General features: G+C 41.7%; 1 protein-coding gene across 2 annotated transcripts in view; it reads right to left on the bottom strand.

The window, feature by feature from the left end:
• The window catches only part of LYPLAL1 (lysophospholipase like 1), a 76,893-nt gene that overhangs the window by 50,795 nt on the left and 4,041 nt on the right, over positions 1 to 22,057 (bottom strand). For both annotated transcript variants that reach the window (XR_012644759.1, XM_074988610.1), the window contains exon 2: positions 20,831 to 20,930. Coding sequence is in view for 1 of the 2 variants with exons in the window: in XM_074988610.1 (XP_074844711.1) it covers positions 20,831 to 20,930 (100 nt within the window). In the remaining variant the exon portion in view is untranslated. The remainder of the gene's footprint in view (positions 1 to 20,830; positions 20,931 to 22,057) is intronic.

Below are 22,057 nucleotides of genomic sequence, written 5' to 3' on the forward strand. Positions count from 1 at the left end.
AGCCAGAGCCTGCACATCACCTCATCCCATTGGACAGACCAAGTCGCTGCACCAGGTCACAACATATTCCTGCACCTAAACCCTCTGCACCCCTGCCCCAGGTCAGAACCCCCTCATGAACCCAATCCCCCTCCCAGAAACCACACCCTGCTCCATTCATAGCATAAAAACTTAGGGCCCCTGACCACTTACCAAAGACTTGTAGTGGCCCCTCCATTGAAAACTATTGCCCAACTCTGTTCTTGAATGAATCCCTACAGGAAAATGATAAAGGACACAAGCCCCCAAATTACCTCCAGGTGAATACTTTTCACAAAGCAATCACTCTATATCTGACCTGTCAATCCACATATTCAAAAGAACACACAACACAACACTCCGGAGCTTAAATTCATAACTGCTAGGCACTAAAAATCATGGACTGAATAGAGACACTAAGACTTACTACTTATTCCAACAATCTGCCCCTGCTAATCCCTCTTTAGGCCTAGCAGGCTGCAGAGATGTTGATGGACCACGCCACCCTGAATGGGCCCTTAGAGTATGTGCTCACTACCTATGCTAAACAATTTGTTCCAGCGTGTATTTAGCTGCGACTCTTGAAGTATCTTTCTCCAACCTGAAGAAGAGTTCTTAGGAGCTCAAAATTGTCTCTCATCTATTGAAGTTGATCCAATAAAACATATGACCTCATCCACCTTGTCTTTCAGATAGGCAGGTAGAGATATGGGAATAAAACATGTCTATACAATCCAGATCTAGGCACTGATTCTGGAAAGCACATTTGAGTTCTGCTGCTTTTAATTTGCTTAATTCAAAATTAACCAAGACTTTAAAGAAACATTGTTATTAAACACATCTCTTCTCGGACCTTACTTTGGATTTCAAAGGATAAATAATCATTGCTTAGTAAACTAAGGGAAGATCAGCACATGGTATTCAATACAGTGAAGAAGCTCAACTGAAATCTATTTAGAAATTTGGTTCTTTGCTTCTTCCACAAGGGACTTCATCATTGCTATTGATTTTACATGGAAAGCATTCAGAGACTATGAGTACCACCAACCTAGAACCCTTAGAGATAGATATAATTACTGGTTGCAGGGACTGTTTTCAAAAATCTTGGCATCAAAGCTCATGCTAAGCACTGCTATTGGCAACAGAGGAAGTGTAAAGGGACTTTAGCTCCTAAAACCAAAGGAATAATACATACAAGTTGTTACAATGGGTTGTGAGAAAAAAGGAATTTTAAAGTTTAAAGACTGCCCTGCTGTTTACATGGAAAAAGTGTGTCATGGCTATTGCTGAAATATCTACCACAAATTCACTGGTAGACAGCTTTGCAAGAGAAACTAACATACTTAAAAATACAAAAACACACAAACACAGCACTTTGCATTAGACTTGCCTTTATAATGTTTGTTAGCATAACTAGTCTTCCAAAGTTAGAAGTATGTCCCCAATACATATACATATACAAATATTTAGGCCTGGTCTACACTAGGGACCAAAGTCGATCCCAAAATACACAATTCTAGCTATGCCATTAGTGTAACCAGAATCAGCATAACAGGATTGACTTTGTTCCCTAGTGTAGATCGGGGCTGCTTGGGCTCACACCGACCTCCCTTACTCCACGCAATACTGTGGAGTACCAAAGTCAATGACTGAGCCCAGAGAGATCGATTTTGCCACATCTTCACACACGTAGTAAAAACAGATCTCTGGACGACTGATCGCGGTGCGTTGAATCCCCTGTAAGTATTAACATACCCTTAGTTATACTGATGCCTTCCCTGTCAAATGGAGAGGGAAACACTCCACCTCACTTGCTGGGAGAGGGGACAGGCAGGCAGGACAAAGCAGGAACCACTCTCTAGCTTATAGCTTCCTAGGAGGGGCGGGTATCTGTTTACAGTCTGGAGGTCTAACCCCCTTGGGCAGAGTAGTGTAGTGAGCAGTCTTTAACTCAGAGTTTTCCTCCCAGGGCTGACACCAATCAAGAGTCTAGGGCAGGGGTCAGCTACTCCTGGCACACATGCCAAAAGCGGCACAAAGAAACATGGGCAACTCTGTGAAACCACACATTTTCAAGCCACTCCAACATAGCTCTTACCACACAGTCCAGGGTCACAGTCCAGCACTCCACTGAGCTACGTTGTTTGTATGAACAGCACCAAGAGGGCTCACGCTCCAAGTACAGCACAAGGAACAACAGATGGATACAGGCTAGGGTGATCATATCTCCCTGTCCCACATATGGTAACATGAGGAGCAGGGAAGGAGGCAGCAGCCACCAGTGCTTCTTCCAGCTCCCGCAGATGTGGAGAGCCAGGAACCAGGCGGCAGCTGTGCAAGTCGACTCCTGGCTCCCCATGCCTCAGGGAGTCAGGCGGCAGCCACACTGGTCCAGCTCCCAGCTCCCGTGAGCCACGGAGAGCTGGGAACCAGGCAGCAGCCATGTTGGGAACCGGGTGGCAGCTGCTCCCCCTGCGAATATGGGGATTAACTCAATTTTAAAAATAAATCGGGATGCCTTCCTGGTGCCTGAAATACAGGGCTGTCTCACCTGAAATGGGATAGATGGTCACCCTAATACAGGCAGACTATCATGGAAGTATAAAGAAACAATGGAATATTTCATATATATGTTTGCTACAACTGAAGATGGATTTAAAATTAAAAGTTTAAAATCGTGGTAAAATCCACGGTGTGTTAAAAACATAAGATCAGCCATACTTGGTCAGACCAAAGGTCCATACAGCCCAGTATCCTGTCTGCTGACAGCGGCCAATACCAGGTGCCCCAGAGGGAGTGAACCAAACATCTTGTTTGCTTTTTTGACTGCAGCTGCACACTGCACAGATGTTTTCAGAGAACTATCCAGGACGACACCAAGATCTCTCTCCTAATTAGTTGTAGCTAAATTAGCCCCCATCGTAGCGTATGTATAGTTGGGGTTATTTTTTCCAACGTGCATTACTTTACATTTATCCACTTTACATTTCATTTGCCATTTTGTTGCCCAATCACTCAGTTTTGTCAGATCCTTTTGAAGTTCTTCACAGTCCGCTTTGGTCTTAACTATCTTGAGCAAGTTAGGATCATCTGCAAACTTTGCCACCTCACAGTTTACCCATTTTCCCAGATCATTTATGAGTCAGTTGAATAGGACTGGTTCTAGGACTGACCATTGGGGAACGCCATTAGTTCTCCCGCTCCATTCTGAAAATTTACCATTTATTCCTACCCTTTGTTTTCTGTCTTTTAACCAGTTCTCGATCCAGGAAAGGACCTTCCCTCTTACCCCAGGACAACTTAATTTATGTGAGAGCTTTTGATGAGGGACCTTGTCAAAGGGTTTCTGAAAATTTAAGTATGCTGTATCTACTGGATCCCCCTTGTCTGCATGTTTGTTGAACCCTTCAAAGAACTCTAATTCTCATAGAATTCTAATTCTAATATCGTTATAGTTGATCAAACCTGGGATTAAGACGCTCAAACTGCAATCTTAATAAATCCCAAATGAAGGGCATGGAAGATTGATCTGTTTAAAGAGAACTGGATCAGACTCTTAAATGGATTGCCAGAATACATTCGTCACAAAGATGTCCTCATAACTAAATTTAATTTTTCAGTGATACTATAAAAAAACTCACATAAAAGAATCTTACTTTTCAGCTTTAACACTGCATCCTACTGGCACATCTGTTTTAGTCATTCACCTTGTTCCTTAAATAAATCCCTTTATTAACCAGTATAATACAACTCAGACATTACCATGGTAAACAAATATGTTTGGCATGGAACTATCTACACAGCTCCAAGAAGAGAGCTCAATATTTTTCCTCTGTATGAAAAAGACCCCTATGTTCCATTGATATGAGGAGGCTGGCCTGAAATGTACAAAAAAACCCATCACAGCAAGGAAATCTAGAGTGCACTGAAAATCCACTTCAAAACTGACCCTCACCTGACATCACTTCAACCAGGCTGTGAAGCAAAATAGCTTCATGCCTGCAAGTTCAGTGTGGTCAGTTAAGGACAGCATCTGACCACATTGTCATAACTTTAGACTGTCTTGACCTTTGTGAGTTTAAAAGTCAAATCCTTACCATTACTCCCAACAGATTTTTGTGGTTTGTTTTTTAATGGATTTAAAAGTAAAGGCCCTTTGTCCCTATAATCTCTATTTTTGAAACTCTCTGAATACAAATTTATGGCCTACTAGAAAAATGTGTTTTAAAATGTGGATTTAGTTTCTACACTGATTTTTTTTAAACAGAAGTTATATGAAGTACTTTGAAGCACATGAAAGACTTAACTTTTTAAAAGAAAAAAAAAAAAAAAGCCTTCCTCACAATCAAACCAACCTCAAAACTCTGGCTTGTTTAAAGAATACATGGCCTACCTCCTTCCTGCCTCTTCCTTCGGCACAGCCATTAGAAATGCAACAATATACAAGCTGAACTAACTTTAAACACTAAAAAAACTGGGAGAAAGATAAACAGTGCTAAGGGACACGAGGCACTCCATAAATAGAATCTTTAAAATGTTTCCAAACATCTTCACATCTCGCCTCCATTGTTTTGTCTGAATGGATTATTAAGGGATTTTTTTTAAGTACATACTTCTTATTATAAAATTGTTTGTTCAAGGGAACATGTTAGGGACTGAATCTTTGGCTATAATTTCAAGATAAGAATTCACAATAGAATTTATGGATCTAGGAATCTGAATGTGTTTAAAAAAAAAAAAACTTTTTATGTATTGTGATAATCTGTGACTGACTGTACCACAGCTACTTATTTTAACAGAGAGGTAGCCGAGTTAGCCTATATCTTCGAAAACAACAAGAAGTCCTGTGGCACCATACAGACTAACAGATACTTTGGAGCATAAGCTTTCATGGGCAAAAGCCCGATTTGTCTTTTCTTTGCCCACAAAAGTTTATGCTCCAAAATATCTGTTAGTCTATAAGGTGCCACAGAAGTTCTACTTATTGTAATAATTTACATTTTTATTTAAATAGAAAGACAGCTGTTATGATAGATTAAGGGCTGAATTCACGGATAGTGCAGGAAGAAATGTAAATTAGACATACTGTAAGTGTTTAAGAAGCACTTTACTAATGTGCAAATCTAATCTGTATAATTTATATACCAATGTGGAAAAGAAGTGAAAGCAAAGAGGTAATTTACACTTTTTCCAGATCTCTGGAGAGTAGATTACACCAATTTAGACACTCTTACACTTGGATTGACTTGATTTAAGTCAGTCTAAATGAGTTTAAATCAATGGAGAGAAAGTTTAATTTACCCCATTTTAGATATTCCTTTAAACTGGTCCTGCAAACTGTCATTCTGAAAGGCTACGTCTACACCAACCCAAAACTTCGAAATGGCCATTTCGAAGTTTACTCATGAAGCGCTGAAACACATATTCAGCACCTCACAAGAATGCTGGCAGCCGCAGCACTTCAAAATTGACGCAACTCGCCGCTGCATGGCTAGTCCAGACGGGGGCCCTTTTCAAAAGGACCCTGGCAACTTCAAAATCCCCTTATTCCTAACAGCAGATAGGAATAAGGGGATTTCGAAGCTGCCAGGGTCCTTTCGAAAAGGACCCCCATCTGGATAAGCCGCGTCAATTTCGAAGTGCCACGGATGCCAGCATTCTAACACAGCGCTGAATATGTATTTCAGTGCTTCATTAGTAAACTTTGAAATGGCCTTTTGCATGGCCTTTTCAAAGTTTTGGTCTAGTGTAGACACGGCCAAAATATTTTTCACATAAAATAACTCAATATGATTATTTAACAAAAAACTGTTCTTGCCTTGCTATAACAGAATTAAAAAGATTATGCCACAGTTAATCAACAAAAGACGTTATAGCAAGAAGCTGGCTGCCTCAGGTAAGCAGGGTAACTGGAGCAAACAGCATATCACAAATTTTAAATGTCCCTACCTTTTTTTCTGCTGGTACAGTAGTGCAGTTCAACCATGTATCGTCAACTCCAATCTCTTTGTGACTAGCACTCTGCTGATGAAATCACACATGCTGCAAACCCAGCTGGAGCCAGACTGGAAAGGGCAAGTACTAACTGTACCCTTTCCAGAGGTTTTTAAGGTGTTATACTGAGTGTTTGCAGAGGTGCCACATCCCATGGGAGCTACGAATCTGTGATGGAGCTAAAACACAAGTACAGTAGAACCCTGAGATACACGCACTGTGCCTGTCTCAGGTTAATGTGACTCTGAGTGGAAGGACTCCTGTGCTGGTCAGTTTCCTGGCTCCCATCGTGGGCCAAGGCATGGGTCCCCAAATTTCCTGCTTGCTACCCCGTAACTCCAGCTCTGGCTTTTATCTGCAGAAAAACCAGCTGTTGTGGCGTAGGTTGGCCATGAAGTTTTAAAAATTTTTAAAGAAAAATGTTGATGTGGATTAGACAGCCTCTCGGTGACCCTTTTACCCATACAGTGCTTTAACACAGAACTATATACCACTTAAGTCTCACTCAAACCTCAAAATAAAGCATAAATGGGACTTTAAGTTGCGCTGCACAGACATCATACAGGTCCTCTGCAACATGGTATATTAACCTTAAAATATTTACTGGTAAAGGGGGCAAGTCCATTAGGAATTTTTGGCAAGAGATCCATGGTTTAGTGGGAATTAGAGGACCAATATTTGCTTTTAGTTGCAGCAGTTTAAAATTCAAATAACTCCATTGTAGCGTCTCTCACCATAGCTGCGAGGAGCAGCTAATGGAGTTTCATGGGGGAGTTCTCCAAGTGAAGGAGGAGAGATCACCAGATTCTTGGGATAAGTGACTGTCTGCAGCGTGTGTGTTTGGGGGTTATGTGCAAGATACTTTGTTGTGAGCTTGTGTGTGTGTGTGTTTGTTTGTTGATTTGGAGATCCATGTGTTCAACCGTTTGTTTGAAAAACCACGTGCCAAGGCCGGCAGTTGGAAGCTGCGAGAGTCTTAATGAGGATTTGAAATTTATAACCCTCTATTAATTGGGCAAGCCTCAACCACAAAGCCAAGGGTATGTAAAGCCCACTAGTAAGTGACTTGGGAGCTCAGCAACCAGGGAGTTTCATGGGGAAGTTTAGAGGGGACGTTTAAGGGGGCTAGATACCCTTGGCATTCTGTAAAACTTTCAAACTAAAGTAAAACCAAAACTGATTTTTAAAAAAAAGTATCAAAAATCTTAATTATCTGTAGGCGGAAATGCAGGCAGAAGACCAGCAGCAGCGTAGCGGTTCTCCTGTTTATTGCACCCGATGTAGCATGTATGGACTGGTGGCATGTGTGTGCCTTCGAAGCAAGGAGCTCCTGGCCCTCAGAGACAGCGTAAGGTTTCGGAGGCCACAGTGGCTGAGTTGGAGAAGCTGAGGAAGACAGAGATGTACGTAGATGAGGCTTTCCAAGATGCTGTAGAACTGTCCCACATCCATCACACAGGCCCTGTGCTGTTCAGGAGAGTGAAAGACTCAGGGAAATAGAACATTCAAATGGAGCAGAGGGAAACCATCCCATATTTGGGGCCCTCCTTCCAGGTGATGATGTGGTATCCTCTCACAATGAGGATACCTCTCCAAGTGATGGAAAGCCAGTTATTAAGAATAGGTAGGTGATAATAGCTGGGGATTCGATCATTAGAAACACAGACTGCCAGGTTTGCAATGTCTAGAAGAACCATAGGGTCGCTTGCCTGCTGGGTGCAAGGTTGCAGATCTCTTCAGACATCTAGACAGACTTATTTGGTGAAGAAGTGGTACCAATACTACAGAGAAGGGTAGGAGTGATGTTCTGGAGGCCAAATTTAGGCTGCTAAGAGAGCCTGAAATCCTGGACCTCTATGGCAACATTCTCTGAAGTGCTCCCACTTCCACTTGCAGGACTGGGTAGGCAGACAGAACTTCAGAGTATCAATGTATAGATGAGACGATGGTGTAGGGAGGAGGGGGTTAGATTAATTAGGAACTGGGCAAGGTTTTGGGAAAGGAACGGCCTACACGGAAAGGATGGGCTCCACCTAAATCAAAATGGAACCAGATTGCTGGCACTTAACATTAAAAAGGTCAAAGAGCAGTTTTTAAACTAGGGGCTGGGGGAAAGCTGACAAATGCAGAGGAGTAGATGGATCAGACAGAGTCTGATTAACAGGGAGTCTCTATGCTCTCCTCTAAGGATGAGAGGATTGAATATAATAAAATATGGGCAAAATCAGATGAGTAACAAATAAAAGTAGTCTAACATCAGGAAATGACTGACAGTAAATAGCAACTATTTTTCAAGTGCTTATTCACAAATGCTAAAAGTCTAAATAAGATGGGTGAACTAGAGGGCCTCATATTAGAGGAGGACATCAAAATAATAGGTATTATAGAAACTTGGAGGAATGAGGACCATCAATGGAACACAGCCATACCAAAATATATCAAAAGAACAGAGCAGGTCATTCTGATGCGGGAGTGGCACTATGCGAGAAAGGAAATATAGAATGAAATGAAGTAGAAAATCTTAAATGAACCAAAATGTTCCATGGAATCTCTATGGATAATAATTCCATGCTATAATAATAAAAATATTGTAGTAGGGATACATTATCAACCATCTGACCAGGATAGTGATAGTGATCATGAAATGGTAAGGGAAATTAAAGAGGCTAGAAAAAGAAAAATCAACAATAATGGGATATTTCAACTATCCCCATTTTGACTGGGTACGTCACCTCAGGACGGGATGCAGAAATTAAAGCTCTTGATGCCTTAAATGATTGCTTCTCGGAGCACCTGGTTCTGGAACCGACAAGGGGAGAGGCAATTCTTGATTTAGTTCTAAGTGGAGCACAGGATCTGGTCCTAGAGCTAAATATAACTGGGCTACATTATTACTAACGTAATAAAATTTAACATCAACCTCTGTAGACCAACAGTATGGCATTTAATTTTAGAAAGGGGAAGTACACAAAAATAAGAAGGTTAAAAAAAATTAAAAAGGTACAGTGCCAAAAGTAAAATCACTCTTCAAAGATACCATACCACTGATTGTCCTCATTCCCCTGAGTTTCTATGATACCTATCATTTCAATGTCCTCCTCGAATATGAGGCCCAACTTAAATGTATACCCCAAATTAGAAAAACCACTGTAAGGGTATCAAAAAAGCGCCACTGTGGCTTAACAGTCAGATAAAAAAGCACCGAGAGATAAAAAGGCATCATTTAAAAAGTGGAATTTTAATCTCAGTGAGGACAATAGAGAAGAGGACAGACCCTGTCAAGCTAAGTGTAAAAATATAAGAAAAGCCAGAAAAGGAGTTTGAAGAACAGCTAGGCAAAAATTCTAAAAGTAATATGAGAATGTGTTTTAAGTATATCAGAAGCAGAAAGACTGCCAAACAACCAGTGGGGACACTGGAGATCAAGATGGTTAAAACACTCAAAGATGATAAGGCTATTGTGGAGAAACTAAATGAATTCTTTGCTTAAGTCTTCACTGCTGAAGATGTGAGGGAGATTCCCAAATCTGAACCATCCTTTTTAGGTGGCAAACCTAAGCAACTGTCCCGGATTGAGGTGTCGTCATAGGAAATTTTGGAACAAACTGATAAGCCATACAGCATTCACCCAAGAGTTCTGAAGGACCTTGCAGCATACTGATAAACTGAACAGTAACAAGTCACTGGGACCATACAGCATTCACCCAAGAATTCTGAGTTGTAACCTATCCTTTAAATCAGCTTCTGTACGTAATGACTAGAAGATAGCTAATGGGTTGCCAATATTTAAAAGGGACCCTAGAGATGATCCTGGCAGTTACAGACAGGTATGTCTAATGTCAGTAATGGGCAAATTAGTTGAAAAAATTAACTAATAGTTAAAACTATGTTAAAGAATAAAATTGTCAAACACACAGACAAACTTGATTTGTTGGGAGAAAGTCAACATGATTTCTGTAAAGGGAAATCATGCCTTATTAATCTATTAAGCTGTGTCTACACTACAAAGTTTTGTCTACAGACGAGACCTTCTGTCGACAAAACTAGGGAGCATGCACGCTACAAATTCATTCTGTCTAGAATGTGTTGACAGGACACAACTTTTTTCCCGGTAGAGTTATGCCTTGAAAGTTTGAAGCATAGTGCCTCTGTAGACAGACTCTGTAGACATAAAAATAGCATAGATGCTCCGCGGGCGGCAGGGTGGGCTCTGTCGACAGAGATGGCTTCCAGTTCACGTGGCAACCCTGTTTGCAGAGCTCCCGGTTGGCTGTTCTGTCAACAGAAGGCTGGGCAGTCTGGCGCTCTCTGTTGACAGAGGGAACCTGTATTAGGTGTGGACATGTTCTGTTGGCAAAACTCTGTCGACAGTGACCTCTGTAGACAGAACTTTGTATTGTAGACCCAGCTTTAGAGTTCTCTGAGGAAGTCAATAAGCATACGTACGAGGAGGATCCAGTAGATATAGTGTACTTAGATTTCCAGACACCATTTGACAAGGTCCTTCATCAAGGTTCTTAAGAAATGTGTCATGGGATACGAGAGCATGTCCTCTCATGGACTGATAACTAGTTAAGAGACAGGAAACAAAGGGTAGGAATAAATGGTAAGTTTTCAGAATGGAGGGTGGTAACTAGTGGTGTCCCCAAGGCTCCATACTGAGACCAATACTGTTCAAGCTATAAGTGATCTGGAGAAAGGAGTAAACAGTGAGGTGACAAATTTGCAAACGAAAGTTAACTTCTCAAGATAGTCTCAGAGGTGTAGCTGTGTTAGTTTGTAGCATCACAAAAAACAAAAAATAAAAACCAAGCAGTCCTGTCCCTCATTGAAAACTAACAATTTTATTTACTAGGTAATGAATTTCAGTTAGTAAGACCCACTTCATCAGACTCCTGATGAAATGCTACAGGACTACTACCCCCCACCTCCCCGCACTTCCCACCCCCAAGGTAGTTAAGAACAAATCAGTCTGTGAAGAGCTTCAGAAAGATCTCACAAACCTAAGTGACTGGGCAACAAAATAGGAAATGAAGTTTAATGTTGATAAATGTAAAGTAATGAACACTGGAAAAAATCATTTCAACTATACATACAAAATTTAGCTATAACTACTCAAGAGAGAGATCTTGGAGTCGTGGATAGTTCTCTGAAAACATCCACTCAATGTGCAGCAGCAGGCAAAAAACCAAAAGAATATTTTATTGTCTCTATATAAATCCACGGTATGTCCACAACTTGAATACTGCTTACAGATGTGGTCACCTAATCTCAAAGGAGAGATATTATCATTGGAAAAGGTTCAGAAAAGGTCAACAAAAATGATCATGAGTTTGGAAAGCGTACATTATGAAGGAAGATTAAAAAGACTGGGACATTTCAGCTTAGAAAGAAGACAACTAAGCGGAGATATGATAGAGGTATATAAAATCCTGACTGAGGTGGAAAAAGTGAACAAGGCACAGTTGTGTGCTTATTCCTGTAACATAAGAACTAGGAAATAAAATGAAATAAATGGGTAGCAGGTTTAAAACAAAAACAAGTTTTCCTTCACACAGTGCATGGTAGGTCTGTGGAGCTCCTTGCCAGAGAATGTGGTGAAGACTGGGACTTTAAGAGAATTCAAAAAAGAACTAGAAAAAATCATGGAGGTTAGACCCAGCAGTCCACAAAGCACATCAATTTCTTTTAAAACGTCTACACAACTATAGTGTTTACTATAAGAGTTCAAATGGCCTTCTACCAAGTGTCCTGCTATTGGTGACTGTACACCCACTATCACTTCGTTGAATGAAAATAGCCGGGGCATACCAGAAACTCTGTTAATAATCAGTAGTGTGTTAGGAGCACTGGAAGATACTTCTAAGCCATGCCCTAAGGTTCAGAACGGAAGCTTCCCTGAACCGGTGCAAACAAGGAACGGGGGCTTAGCAGATGACACAGGGGATCAGTAGGCTAATCACAATGAAAACTAATATTTACAATGAAAGAAATAAAGAAAGCTTTAAAAATTAATCATGTATCAAACATCTCAAAATTCCACGACTTCCTGGGAATCAATATGAATAATGCTGCAATAGGAGAATTCTTACCCATTCCCAGGCAGGAGTTCCCTTTGAACTGGGAAAAAACTGAAGTGAAGTGGGAAGAAGAATGCCACTAGCTATGGTGTGGATGATGGAATGAGGAACCTGAGAGATGATCTCAGACAGAACAATTATTAGAGTCTGATTTTCCTCCCTCCACATTCCTGCTGGATGAAGATGCATTCCCTATATGCATGAACTTCATGGGAATATGTGATCCTGAGTGTTAAACTGCTCATGTATCTGCAGCACAAACAGCAAAGGCAACGAGGGGTCCTGTGGCACCTCATAGACTAACAGAAATGTATGAGCATAAGCTTTCATGGGCAAAGACCCACTTCGTCAGATGCAGATAGTGGAAATTTGCAGAGGCAGGTATAAATAGGCAGGCCAGAGCAAGGCTGGAGATAATGAGGTTAGCTCAGTCAGGGAGGGTGAGGCCTACTACCAGCAGTTGATCTGGAGGTGTGAACACCAAGAGAGGAGTATTGTATTTAGCTAGCCATTCACAGTCTTTGTTTAATCCTGAGCTCAGGGTGTCAAATTTGCAGATGAAATGCAGCTCAGCAGTTTCTCTTTGGAGTCTGGTTTTAAAATTTTTTTGCTGTAGGATAGCTACTTTTAAATCTGTTACTGCGTGTCCTGGGAGATTGAAGTGCTCTCCTGCAGGCTTTTGTACATTGCCATTTCTGATATCCAACTTGTGTGCATTTATTCTTTTCTGTAGGGACTGTCCAGTTTGTCCAATGTATATAGCAGAGGGGCACTGCTGGCACATGATGGCATATATTACATTGGTAGATGTGCAGCTGAATGAACCTGTGATAGTGTGACTGACCTGGTTAGGTCCTGTGATGGTGTTGCGGGTGTAGGTATGTGGGCAGAGCTGGCACCAAGTTTGGTTGTATGGGTAGGTTCCTGAGTTAGAGTTGCTATGGTGTGAAGTTGGATATCAGAAATGGCAATGAACAAAAGCCTGTAGGAGAGCACTTCAATCTCCCAGGACACACAGTAAAAGATTTAAAAGTAGCTATCCTACAGCAAAAAAATTTTAAAACCAGACTCCAAAGAGAAACTGCTGAGTTGCATTTCATCTGCAAATTTGACACCCTGAGCTCAGGATTAAACAAAGACTGGGAACGGCTAGCTAAATACAAAAGCAGTTTCTCCTCTCTTGGTGTTCACTTCTCCAGATCAACTGCTGGTAGTAGGCCTCACCCTCCCTGACTGAGTTAACCTTGTTATCTCCAGCCCTGCTCTGGCCTGCCTACATATATCCGCCTCTGCAAATTTCCACTACCTGCATCTGACGAAGTGGGTCTTTGCCCATGAAAGCTTATGCTCATACATTTCAGTTAGTCTATAAGGTGCCACAGGACACCTCGTTGCTTTTGCAGATCCAGACTAACACGGCTACTCCTCTGATACTTGACCAACAGCAAAGGACACACAAGAAATAAAATGGAGAAACACTGAATTTGCACTGGAGCAGAGATTTCCCATCCTACAGTGCTCTTCTGTTTTTGGTATCTCATAACTCAATGTGGTTCCTGCTTTGGAAAAGCCGTTCTCCATTCTGTATACTACTGGAGACGTTCTCTGTTCTATCTTCAATGCAGATGAGGCTAGGGGTGTTTCCTTAATCCAATCACCCTTGTTGTTGGGATTTGGGTGCGTCTATCCTTGACTGTTTCAGTGTTTTGTCTTTTGGTTCCAACTGAGGCCCCAGATGGGGTGGGGGATTGTCTTTCATGAGTTTCACTCCCTGGCTCCCCAAGAGCACAGGGCTGACAGGTGGTCATTCTCTGGTTCCCAAGAACACAGAGCTGGCAGGTAACAGGGCACTAAATGGAAGTCAAAGTGGTAGTCGCATTAGACACACCAAAGAATGAGGGCCAACTGGTGTATTAAGTCAACTTCATTTGAATAACCTCCTTATTTAATCATCTTCTCATAGCAACATATCTACTGATGCCTAAAACCAGAAAGTAGTTGAGGCCCACAGTACCTCAATGTGAAATGCCCCACCAGATACATTGGCAAGGATGTACAAAGTAGTCCACGTTAAATATGTTCTGGGAAGAGAAGGCCTTCAGCCTCCAAGATGGTTAAACTAGTTCCTTACACAGGTTGAACATCTCTCGTCCAGTGCCCTCAGGACATGACCTGTCTCTCAGGACAAGAGAATTTGCCAGATGACAGGAGGTCAGTATTTTCTAGCACATTACCAACACTTGCACTGCTTACTGGGCTCTTAGAAGGCATTTAGGGGTAAATTACAGCTAAACAACAGCACAGAACACTGAAGGCCAGGACTGGTGGTGGGACCATGGGAAATTTGGATGCACACATAATAAGTGGTTGTCCAGCTAACTAAAATTATACTAAATTACAGATGTTGCTGGATGAGACAGTTCCAGATTAGAGAGGTTCTACCTGTGCCAGAATTATCCCCATACATATATACACACACTTTAAAATAAGACAAATGGCAACAACATACTCTTGTTTTTAGCAACTGAATGCCAGTGATATTTTCCAGGATGTTTAAGCAGCCAGCTTCCATTACAGAAGAATGTTTTAAAAAAAAAAAAAAAAAAAAAAAAAAAAAAGCACCTTCCTCCAGCATTTTTAAACTTCCTACAGAATAACAGAATTTTACTCCTTCCACTGACTGGCTAAAAACAACTATAAAAACTGATATAATTTATTTAGCAGTTGACCACTTTCATTCCCATTTTAAAAGACTTTTCCATCCAGAATGAATTATATTCATTCCTGGGGGAATTCTGCACCACTACAATGCAACAGAAATATGCCTGCCCCCTTTAATTTCTGCAGAAAACAGTTTCCGTGGGTAAACAAAGAGAAGCTGCAGTAGGGCTCACTCACCCATTCCTGGCAGCTCAAGACATGTCTGCTGGGCAGCTGGGAGAGAAGTAAACCACTGGGGGTGGCCTCACAGGGATTTTACTCGCTCAACCCTGATCACCTTTACCTATGCTCCCTGCAAAGCCCCACTCTCCCTGAAACCAGAACCTTACCCCAGCCCCTGTGCATTCTGATTCCCTCATGTACCTGTATCATTCCCCACCCCGCCATGACCTACCCACAATCAGTTCATGCCATACAGAATCCCGGCACTCTTGAGGAAATTATGTGCCAAAATTTAAAAATTCTCAAAATTCTGCCAAGTTTTGCTTATTTTGTCAAAATAACACAGTAACAACAGTATAATCATACCATTTACAATTATTTGGTAATCCGCTTTAAAATGCTTGTCAGCAAATATTTGAAAATGGTATATGACGTTATTTTGAAAAAAATATGTAGGATTTTGCAGAACTTTAAAATATTGTGCACAGAATTTTTAAGGCATAATTTCCTCAGGAGTATATTTTTTTCACGTATTATTCCTCAATCTACATTAAGTCATTTTTTATTTCAAAAGCTAATCAAGAAGGAGGAATATATATGTGTGTGTGTATAGTTAGGACTTTATCCTGAAGCATGTTCTCTGATTGATCTAAAGCAGTTTCTCTAGAAGAGTTGGCAAGTTAAGTTCTAGTATGCCTTACAGGAAATGGGAGGGGGGAAGCAATTATTTCAATGCTGCGATAAAACAATTTTTAAAAATTTCCAAAACAGCATAATAAAATTATACAAGTTCTACTGTTTGTCAGATCTTAAAAATTCAGACATTTAGAGGCCTGCCTAAATTCTGAAGCTTCTATTTGCTTTTAATAATTATAGTAGAAATGGTCAGTAGCCATTACAAACTGATACACAACTGAGGATTTCTAACCTGTACAGAACCACTGCAAATCCTTGATCCATCACCAATCTCAAGATCAGGGCCTTAGTATACTTGGACATCTATTATCGGGTAATTTAAGACTGGATTTTAAAATGTACTGAAATCCTTAACTGGTACTCCGTATCATGGGAGGTGGGAGGGAGAGGGAATAAGGCCATATACAGTAACCCCCTGACTTATGCGGCAGTTGCAAGAGTGCAACCCCCTGCATAAGTCAAACTTCACACTACTCAGGGGAGCCAGGAAACTGAAGAGAGCAGCAGCCCTGGTCAGTTTCCCCGCTCAAGTGAGTGGAGGGGAGCCAAAGTTCAGGTGGCACCCTGGCTCAGGGCTCCCCCTCCACTTGCAGAGCTGGGAAACTGACCAGGGCAGCTGCCCTGGTCGATTTCCCCACTCCTGACAGTGGCAGGTGCTGAGATCCTGACTCTCAGCAGCCACCACAGACAGGAGCAGCTGCCACTCTGACAGAAGTGGGGAAACCTTTCCTGTCAGTGGCAGCAACCAAATTAGCTGCTGCCCCGACAAGAGAGGTTTCCTCTGTTCCTGCTGGGGTGGCAGCCCAGATGTCACCACTGACAGGAGTGGGGAAACCTCTCCTGTCAGGCTGTTGCCCCTGACAGGGGCTGGGAAGCTGATCAGTGCAGCAGTGCTGGTCAGTATCCCTGCTCCTCTGAGTGGCATTAACCGGAGATACATGCAACTCGAGTGCACATATCTCAGGGGTCTACTGTACAGTATTTAGGCTCCAACACTTAGCACTCCAATTTGACATTTTGGCCTTGATTTTTATTTTCTGTGGAAAGAGGGAAGATTAACCATTACAAACTTTTCACAGTGTATAACATGCACTAGATTTAAACAACAAAATAACTTTTTGCCTGCCCAGTATAGGTCTTTGTAATTTACAGTGCAACTAATAAAGTAGATCTTTACAAACTTCCTTTGTTTGCATATAGCTCCAAACAGTGGCAAGCATTACAGTGCTTAAGTGCATCTGTTTTATTTCACTGTCTCAGTTAATGGTGCTTATCAGGAACAAGAGGGCAGTAAAGCAATATTCCATAATGTACTTCTCAGTTGCCAAAGACAAACCCACTACAGGTATTTTTCTTTGGATATACCCCTTTCACACAAGGGAAAACAGGATGGAAAAATCCTGCTAAAAGCTGCCAATCTGAGTCAGATCATGTTTAACCTCAGTCCACTTTGCAAAAGAACTGAGAATAAACTTGACTGAAGCAGGGCAACTGTTTATTCATACCTTTGACATTACAATGTAGTATCTTTCTTTTCATGCAATCTTTATTGATATCTCGCAATCTGTGAGAGAATCAAAAAAAAGCTCCTTGGCAAAGCATAACAAATACAGAGCTAATCATCTATAATAAGGGTCTTAGCAAATTCACACCCACGAAAAACATGTCATGAACCATGAAATCTGGTCTTTTGCGTACTTTTATCATATGCTTATACAGATTTCATGAGAGAGATCACCGTTTCTCAAATTGGGGTCCTGACCTAAAAGGAAGTTGCAAGGAGGCTGGAAAGTTATTTGAGCAGGGGAGGGGGAGAGGGTCACAGTATTACTACCCTGACTTTTGCGCTGCCTTCAGAGTTTGAATCTCAGCCAGCAGATGCTCTCCAGTTGCCCAGCTCTGGCACCAGCAACAGTACAGAAGGGTAGCTATGCTGAAACACCTTCCACAATAATCTGGTGACTCTCCTCCCAACTCAATTTTGGATTAAGTCCCTTATAACACCTTGAAATTTTAGATTTAAATTACTGAAATTATGAATTTAATACTCTTAAAATCCTGTGAAATTGACCAAAATGGGCCTCAAATTAGGTTGGACCCTATTTATAATGTTGCGCATAGCTTGTCGTTATTTACAAAAAATGAAATCACAGAGCAAGATTGTGGCTTTGGACACCACAGAATGGGAGAGCAAAGCTTTCAGGATGATCTACACTAGGAACTGTCAGAGGGGTAGCCGAGTTAGTCTGTATCTTCAAAAACATCCAGAAGTCCTGTGGCACCTTATAGACTAACGTATTTTGGATGATGAAGCGGGTCTTTGCCCACGAAAGCTTATGCTCCAAAATATCTGTTAGTCTATAAGGTGCCACAGGACTTCTTGTTGTTTTTGCACTAGGAAGGAAATTCTATCTAAGTTACATAGCTCCAAATATGAGAACTGCATTGCTGGAATGGACCTACCTTAGGTCAAATTTCTCATGCAGTCCCACTACAAGAGGTTGACAGGAGAGCCTTATGGTTCAATTCTGTGCGTTCCTATTAGGCGCACTAAATCAAACTTGGAAAGATAGACCACAGCTGTACTGACTTTCTCCTTAGTGTAAACATACCCTAAGTGGCCTGAGGCATTTTGCCTGCAGAAAGACACATGTAGAAGGTTCAAGAAACATTACAAAGTTAATTCTAGCAAACCTGCTTCTATTTTCAATGTTCAGGTAGAGAATGGAGCCTTTAGAGCCCACTGATTGCCATGGATAGTGCTCATTGCACACTTAACCAACCGGTCAATGGATCAGTACATTGTTCAAATATAATAATTTCCACAGTGGATCTGACCTACTGAACTAACACACTTATTTCACTAAGCTTTTCATCAATGGCCTGTGCAAGCTTCCCTACAACCTTAAGTTTCTCTTACCGATGTACAAGGGTCAGTAATGTTGCATGCACAGAACTAGGTAACAAACTCATTGGGGCACGGAAGGTTTCTACATATATGTGACAAGCCAAACAAAATCTTGATTGTCTTCTCCTGTGTTTGTATAGAACCTAGTATAATGCGGTACTGGTCCATGCTACTGTAATATAAAACAACAACAAAAACAACAATAATAATACTTAGTTTTGTACCATCTGAACCCTTAGGAACCATTTCAATGAAAAGGTTTGTAAACTTCTGCTCCTTGAAAGCCTACACGAGATGTCGTAAACCCCTTCCCATATACTGATTTAGGACAAAAGCTTTCAGGCACTGATACCTGAAACAGAATACCTCAATCCACATTTAGGCTGAGACTCAAAAAAGCACTTGCATGTGTGCTTCAGTCTCACTGAATTCAACAGAAGTACTTTCCTGAAACAGGACATCAGACAGTCAAATAAGCAGCCTAGTTTTTAGAGACACTTGGCTTATCTCTGAATACCAGGTCATTTATTTGGATGTAAGCACTCAGCTTTACGTAGTCAAGTCTGACAGGATTGGCTCTAGCTTGTTAAGCTTCTTGGAACAAGTACCATGAGCTCCTTCTACATCCTGTATACCACTAAGCACAGTGTAGCACTTTACTACAGGTTGAACCTCTCTCATCTGGCACCCCTAGGACCTGACCGGTGCTGGATGAGAGAATTTGCCAGATGACAGGACGTCAATATTGCCTAGCACATTACCCCTAAATGTCTTCTAAGAGACCAGTAAGCAGTGGAAGTGTTAGTAAATTAGAGATAGATAACAGCACAGAACACTGCGAGCCAGGCCTGATGGCTGTAAACAGACTTTAACAGACCATGGGAAATTTGACCATACCAATGGTTAGTGGTCGTCCAGCTAATTCAACCCATGCAGGATTATGGAGCTTGCAGGATGAGGGAGTGTTCCGGATTAGAGAGGTTCAATTGGTATTACTAAACAAGTAATAATGCAGCTTCAAATGCAAGAATCTGTCATGAGGAAGTTGGACTCAAATTTTACTGACTGTGCTCAACTATTCAAAAACTAAAAATCAAAGCAACCACATAATTCAGATGTTTTGATGTTCAGTGCTGTCACCAATAGCTAAGATTATGTTTGCACTGTTTCTAACTATAGATTTAATACAAAGTAAATACTCCTACTAGTCACACAACACTACCGCTCATCAGAGCCAAAGTTTGATATCACGGGTAGCAAAGTGCTTGGTTAATTATGGTCGTAGGTTTATGGGAACAATTATAGGTATGGAGGTGGCCTACAGTATAATTTAGCATGGTTAAGAAAACCTCTATTACTCGCAGGAAGAATTCAATAGCAATGCAGAAAGGCTTTTAATGTGGCCATACTTCTTCATGCCAAATACAGGACACACTGGGTGGAGGGGTTGGGGAGGCAGCTTCCTGGCTGCGGCTGCCTAGCAATTCAGCACCCGACTGACCCACGGCACCAGAACACAGCTGCTGCCCCACAAGGGAGTTCGCCGGTTGCAGAGGCGGTTGCCCTGTGTAAGGGGGTCGGGGAGCGCATCTGGCTGCCCCACACGGCTGGGCTCCAGGAATGGGGCCACCACCCTGCAGTGATGCTCCATGGCTCCAGGGGTGGCTGCCCTGTGGGTGCTGCCACCCTGTGAGGGGGAGGGGGTTGCTCCCAGGCTGTGAGGGGAGCAGTTTCAGCTCCCCACTGCCCCATGCCTTGGGGCACTGGGAATGGGGCTGCTGCCCCGCAGGGGACCTCCCCAGCTGCCCCACGCCTTGTGGCACCAGGAAGAGGGCTGCTGCCCCCCGCCTTGGGGTGCCAGGAACGAGGTTGCCACCCTGCAGGGATGCTCCCTGGCTCCAATAGTGGCTGCCCTGTGGGAAGCCAGGATCCAGCGGCAGCCACGCCCCTGATCAGGGAAAAGGGCTGCTCAGCAGGGGGCCTGAACACAGGGCAATTAGCTCTTTTGTTAAAATACATTGGAACACCTTCCTGGCCCCTGAAATACAGGACTATCCTGGCCAAAACGGCACAGATGATCACCCTACAAAGCATTGCAGAGCTCCACATATCACCAAAAAGTAAGTACAGAAAGAACTGAAAAAAGCAAAGCATTACCTGTACCCAGAGGTATAAAAATATTTTCACAACAAAGATTTTGGCAGAATATTTAGAGAATTTAGTCTTAGTAGAAAAAGGCTTTGAAAAATACCTGGGAGGAGCTGTTGGATAAATTACTTTTATATGCTGGAAAGTTAACTCCTGATTCAGAACTTGTTTGATCCATGCTCTTACTCCTGGACCAGTGTCACCTGCATATCACAAACACACAGCAAATGTTATTCCATGTATTTAGAGGTAGAACCATAAAATGCCAAAAATATTTATACTTGAAATTCACTTCATTTACAGACTTGGACCCTGCAATGTGCTCAGCAATTTTCAGGACTAACCACCGTCAACCATCTTTGAAATTAGAACATACCCAACACCTCTCTGATCACACTTTTAGAAGGGCTATATACTATTGCTTTTCTAAACATTTTGCTACAGCATTACTGCCATTGATTTCCCAATTACTCACAAAAATCTTGTGTCCTTTGTATAACCTAGATTATTAGTCACTGATTGCAAAGTGATAAAAAAAAACCCAGAGAGGAAAGCAGCAAAATATAAAAGCAAAAAACAAACCAAAAAGTTTCTCAGCTTGAGTCATCATTTTAAAAAAAATTCATTCTTTTCATTTTTGAAAAATTGCAAAGGTTTAAATTAACAGTCTTCAAAGTACTTAAAAATAATAACAATATAACTAAATATGGTGGTTTTATTAGAAAGAGACTTCAAGCAAAGTCTCAGATACAAAATCCCCTGCACTTCTAGTGAAAAACGAGATCAAAATATGAACTGAGATCCAAACATCTGGCTCCTGGAATTACGACAGGCTGCTCAAAATCCTAAATCCAAACAGTTCCTTTCTTGAGTGTTGGCATAGATCAAGGTCTGAATTTTGTGACCCTGGCCCACACTCAACAACAGGTTAGTCCTTGATCCTGAAAGCAGGATCATGTGTGGCTCCTTGCAGATCCAATGCTTTACAAACAAATGTTAATTTTCTCTTCCTTTTAAGGTCTCGTATGCAGTGAACATTTGCAGCGTTCAGTATGTAAATCATGCTTTTCTCCTTAGGCACCTAATTTTCATCCACACACAAAAATGTCTAACGTGGTTATGTGTCTCTTTACATTGGAGGTAGGTGGCTGGTCAGGGAGGTGGGCTGAAGCTCCAATAGTACTGGCATTCCAGCAGTTAAAGCAACGGGGGATGTGGCATCTTGAATCTCATGTGTAGCTGAAATATTGTTCCTCAGTATAGTCATTTTCAATGGAGCCAGGCTACCCTGAGTGGGCTAACTCGAGTATATTTACTGAAGGTTAGTGCA

Source organism: Carettochelys insculpta, chromosome 3 (genome assembly GCF_033958435.1).
Source record: "Carettochelys insculpta isolate YL-2023 chromosome 3, ASM3395843v1, whole genome shotgun sequence".
Lineage (NCBI taxonomy): Eukaryota > Metazoa > Chordata > Testudines > Carettochelyidae > Carettochelys > Carettochelys insculpta.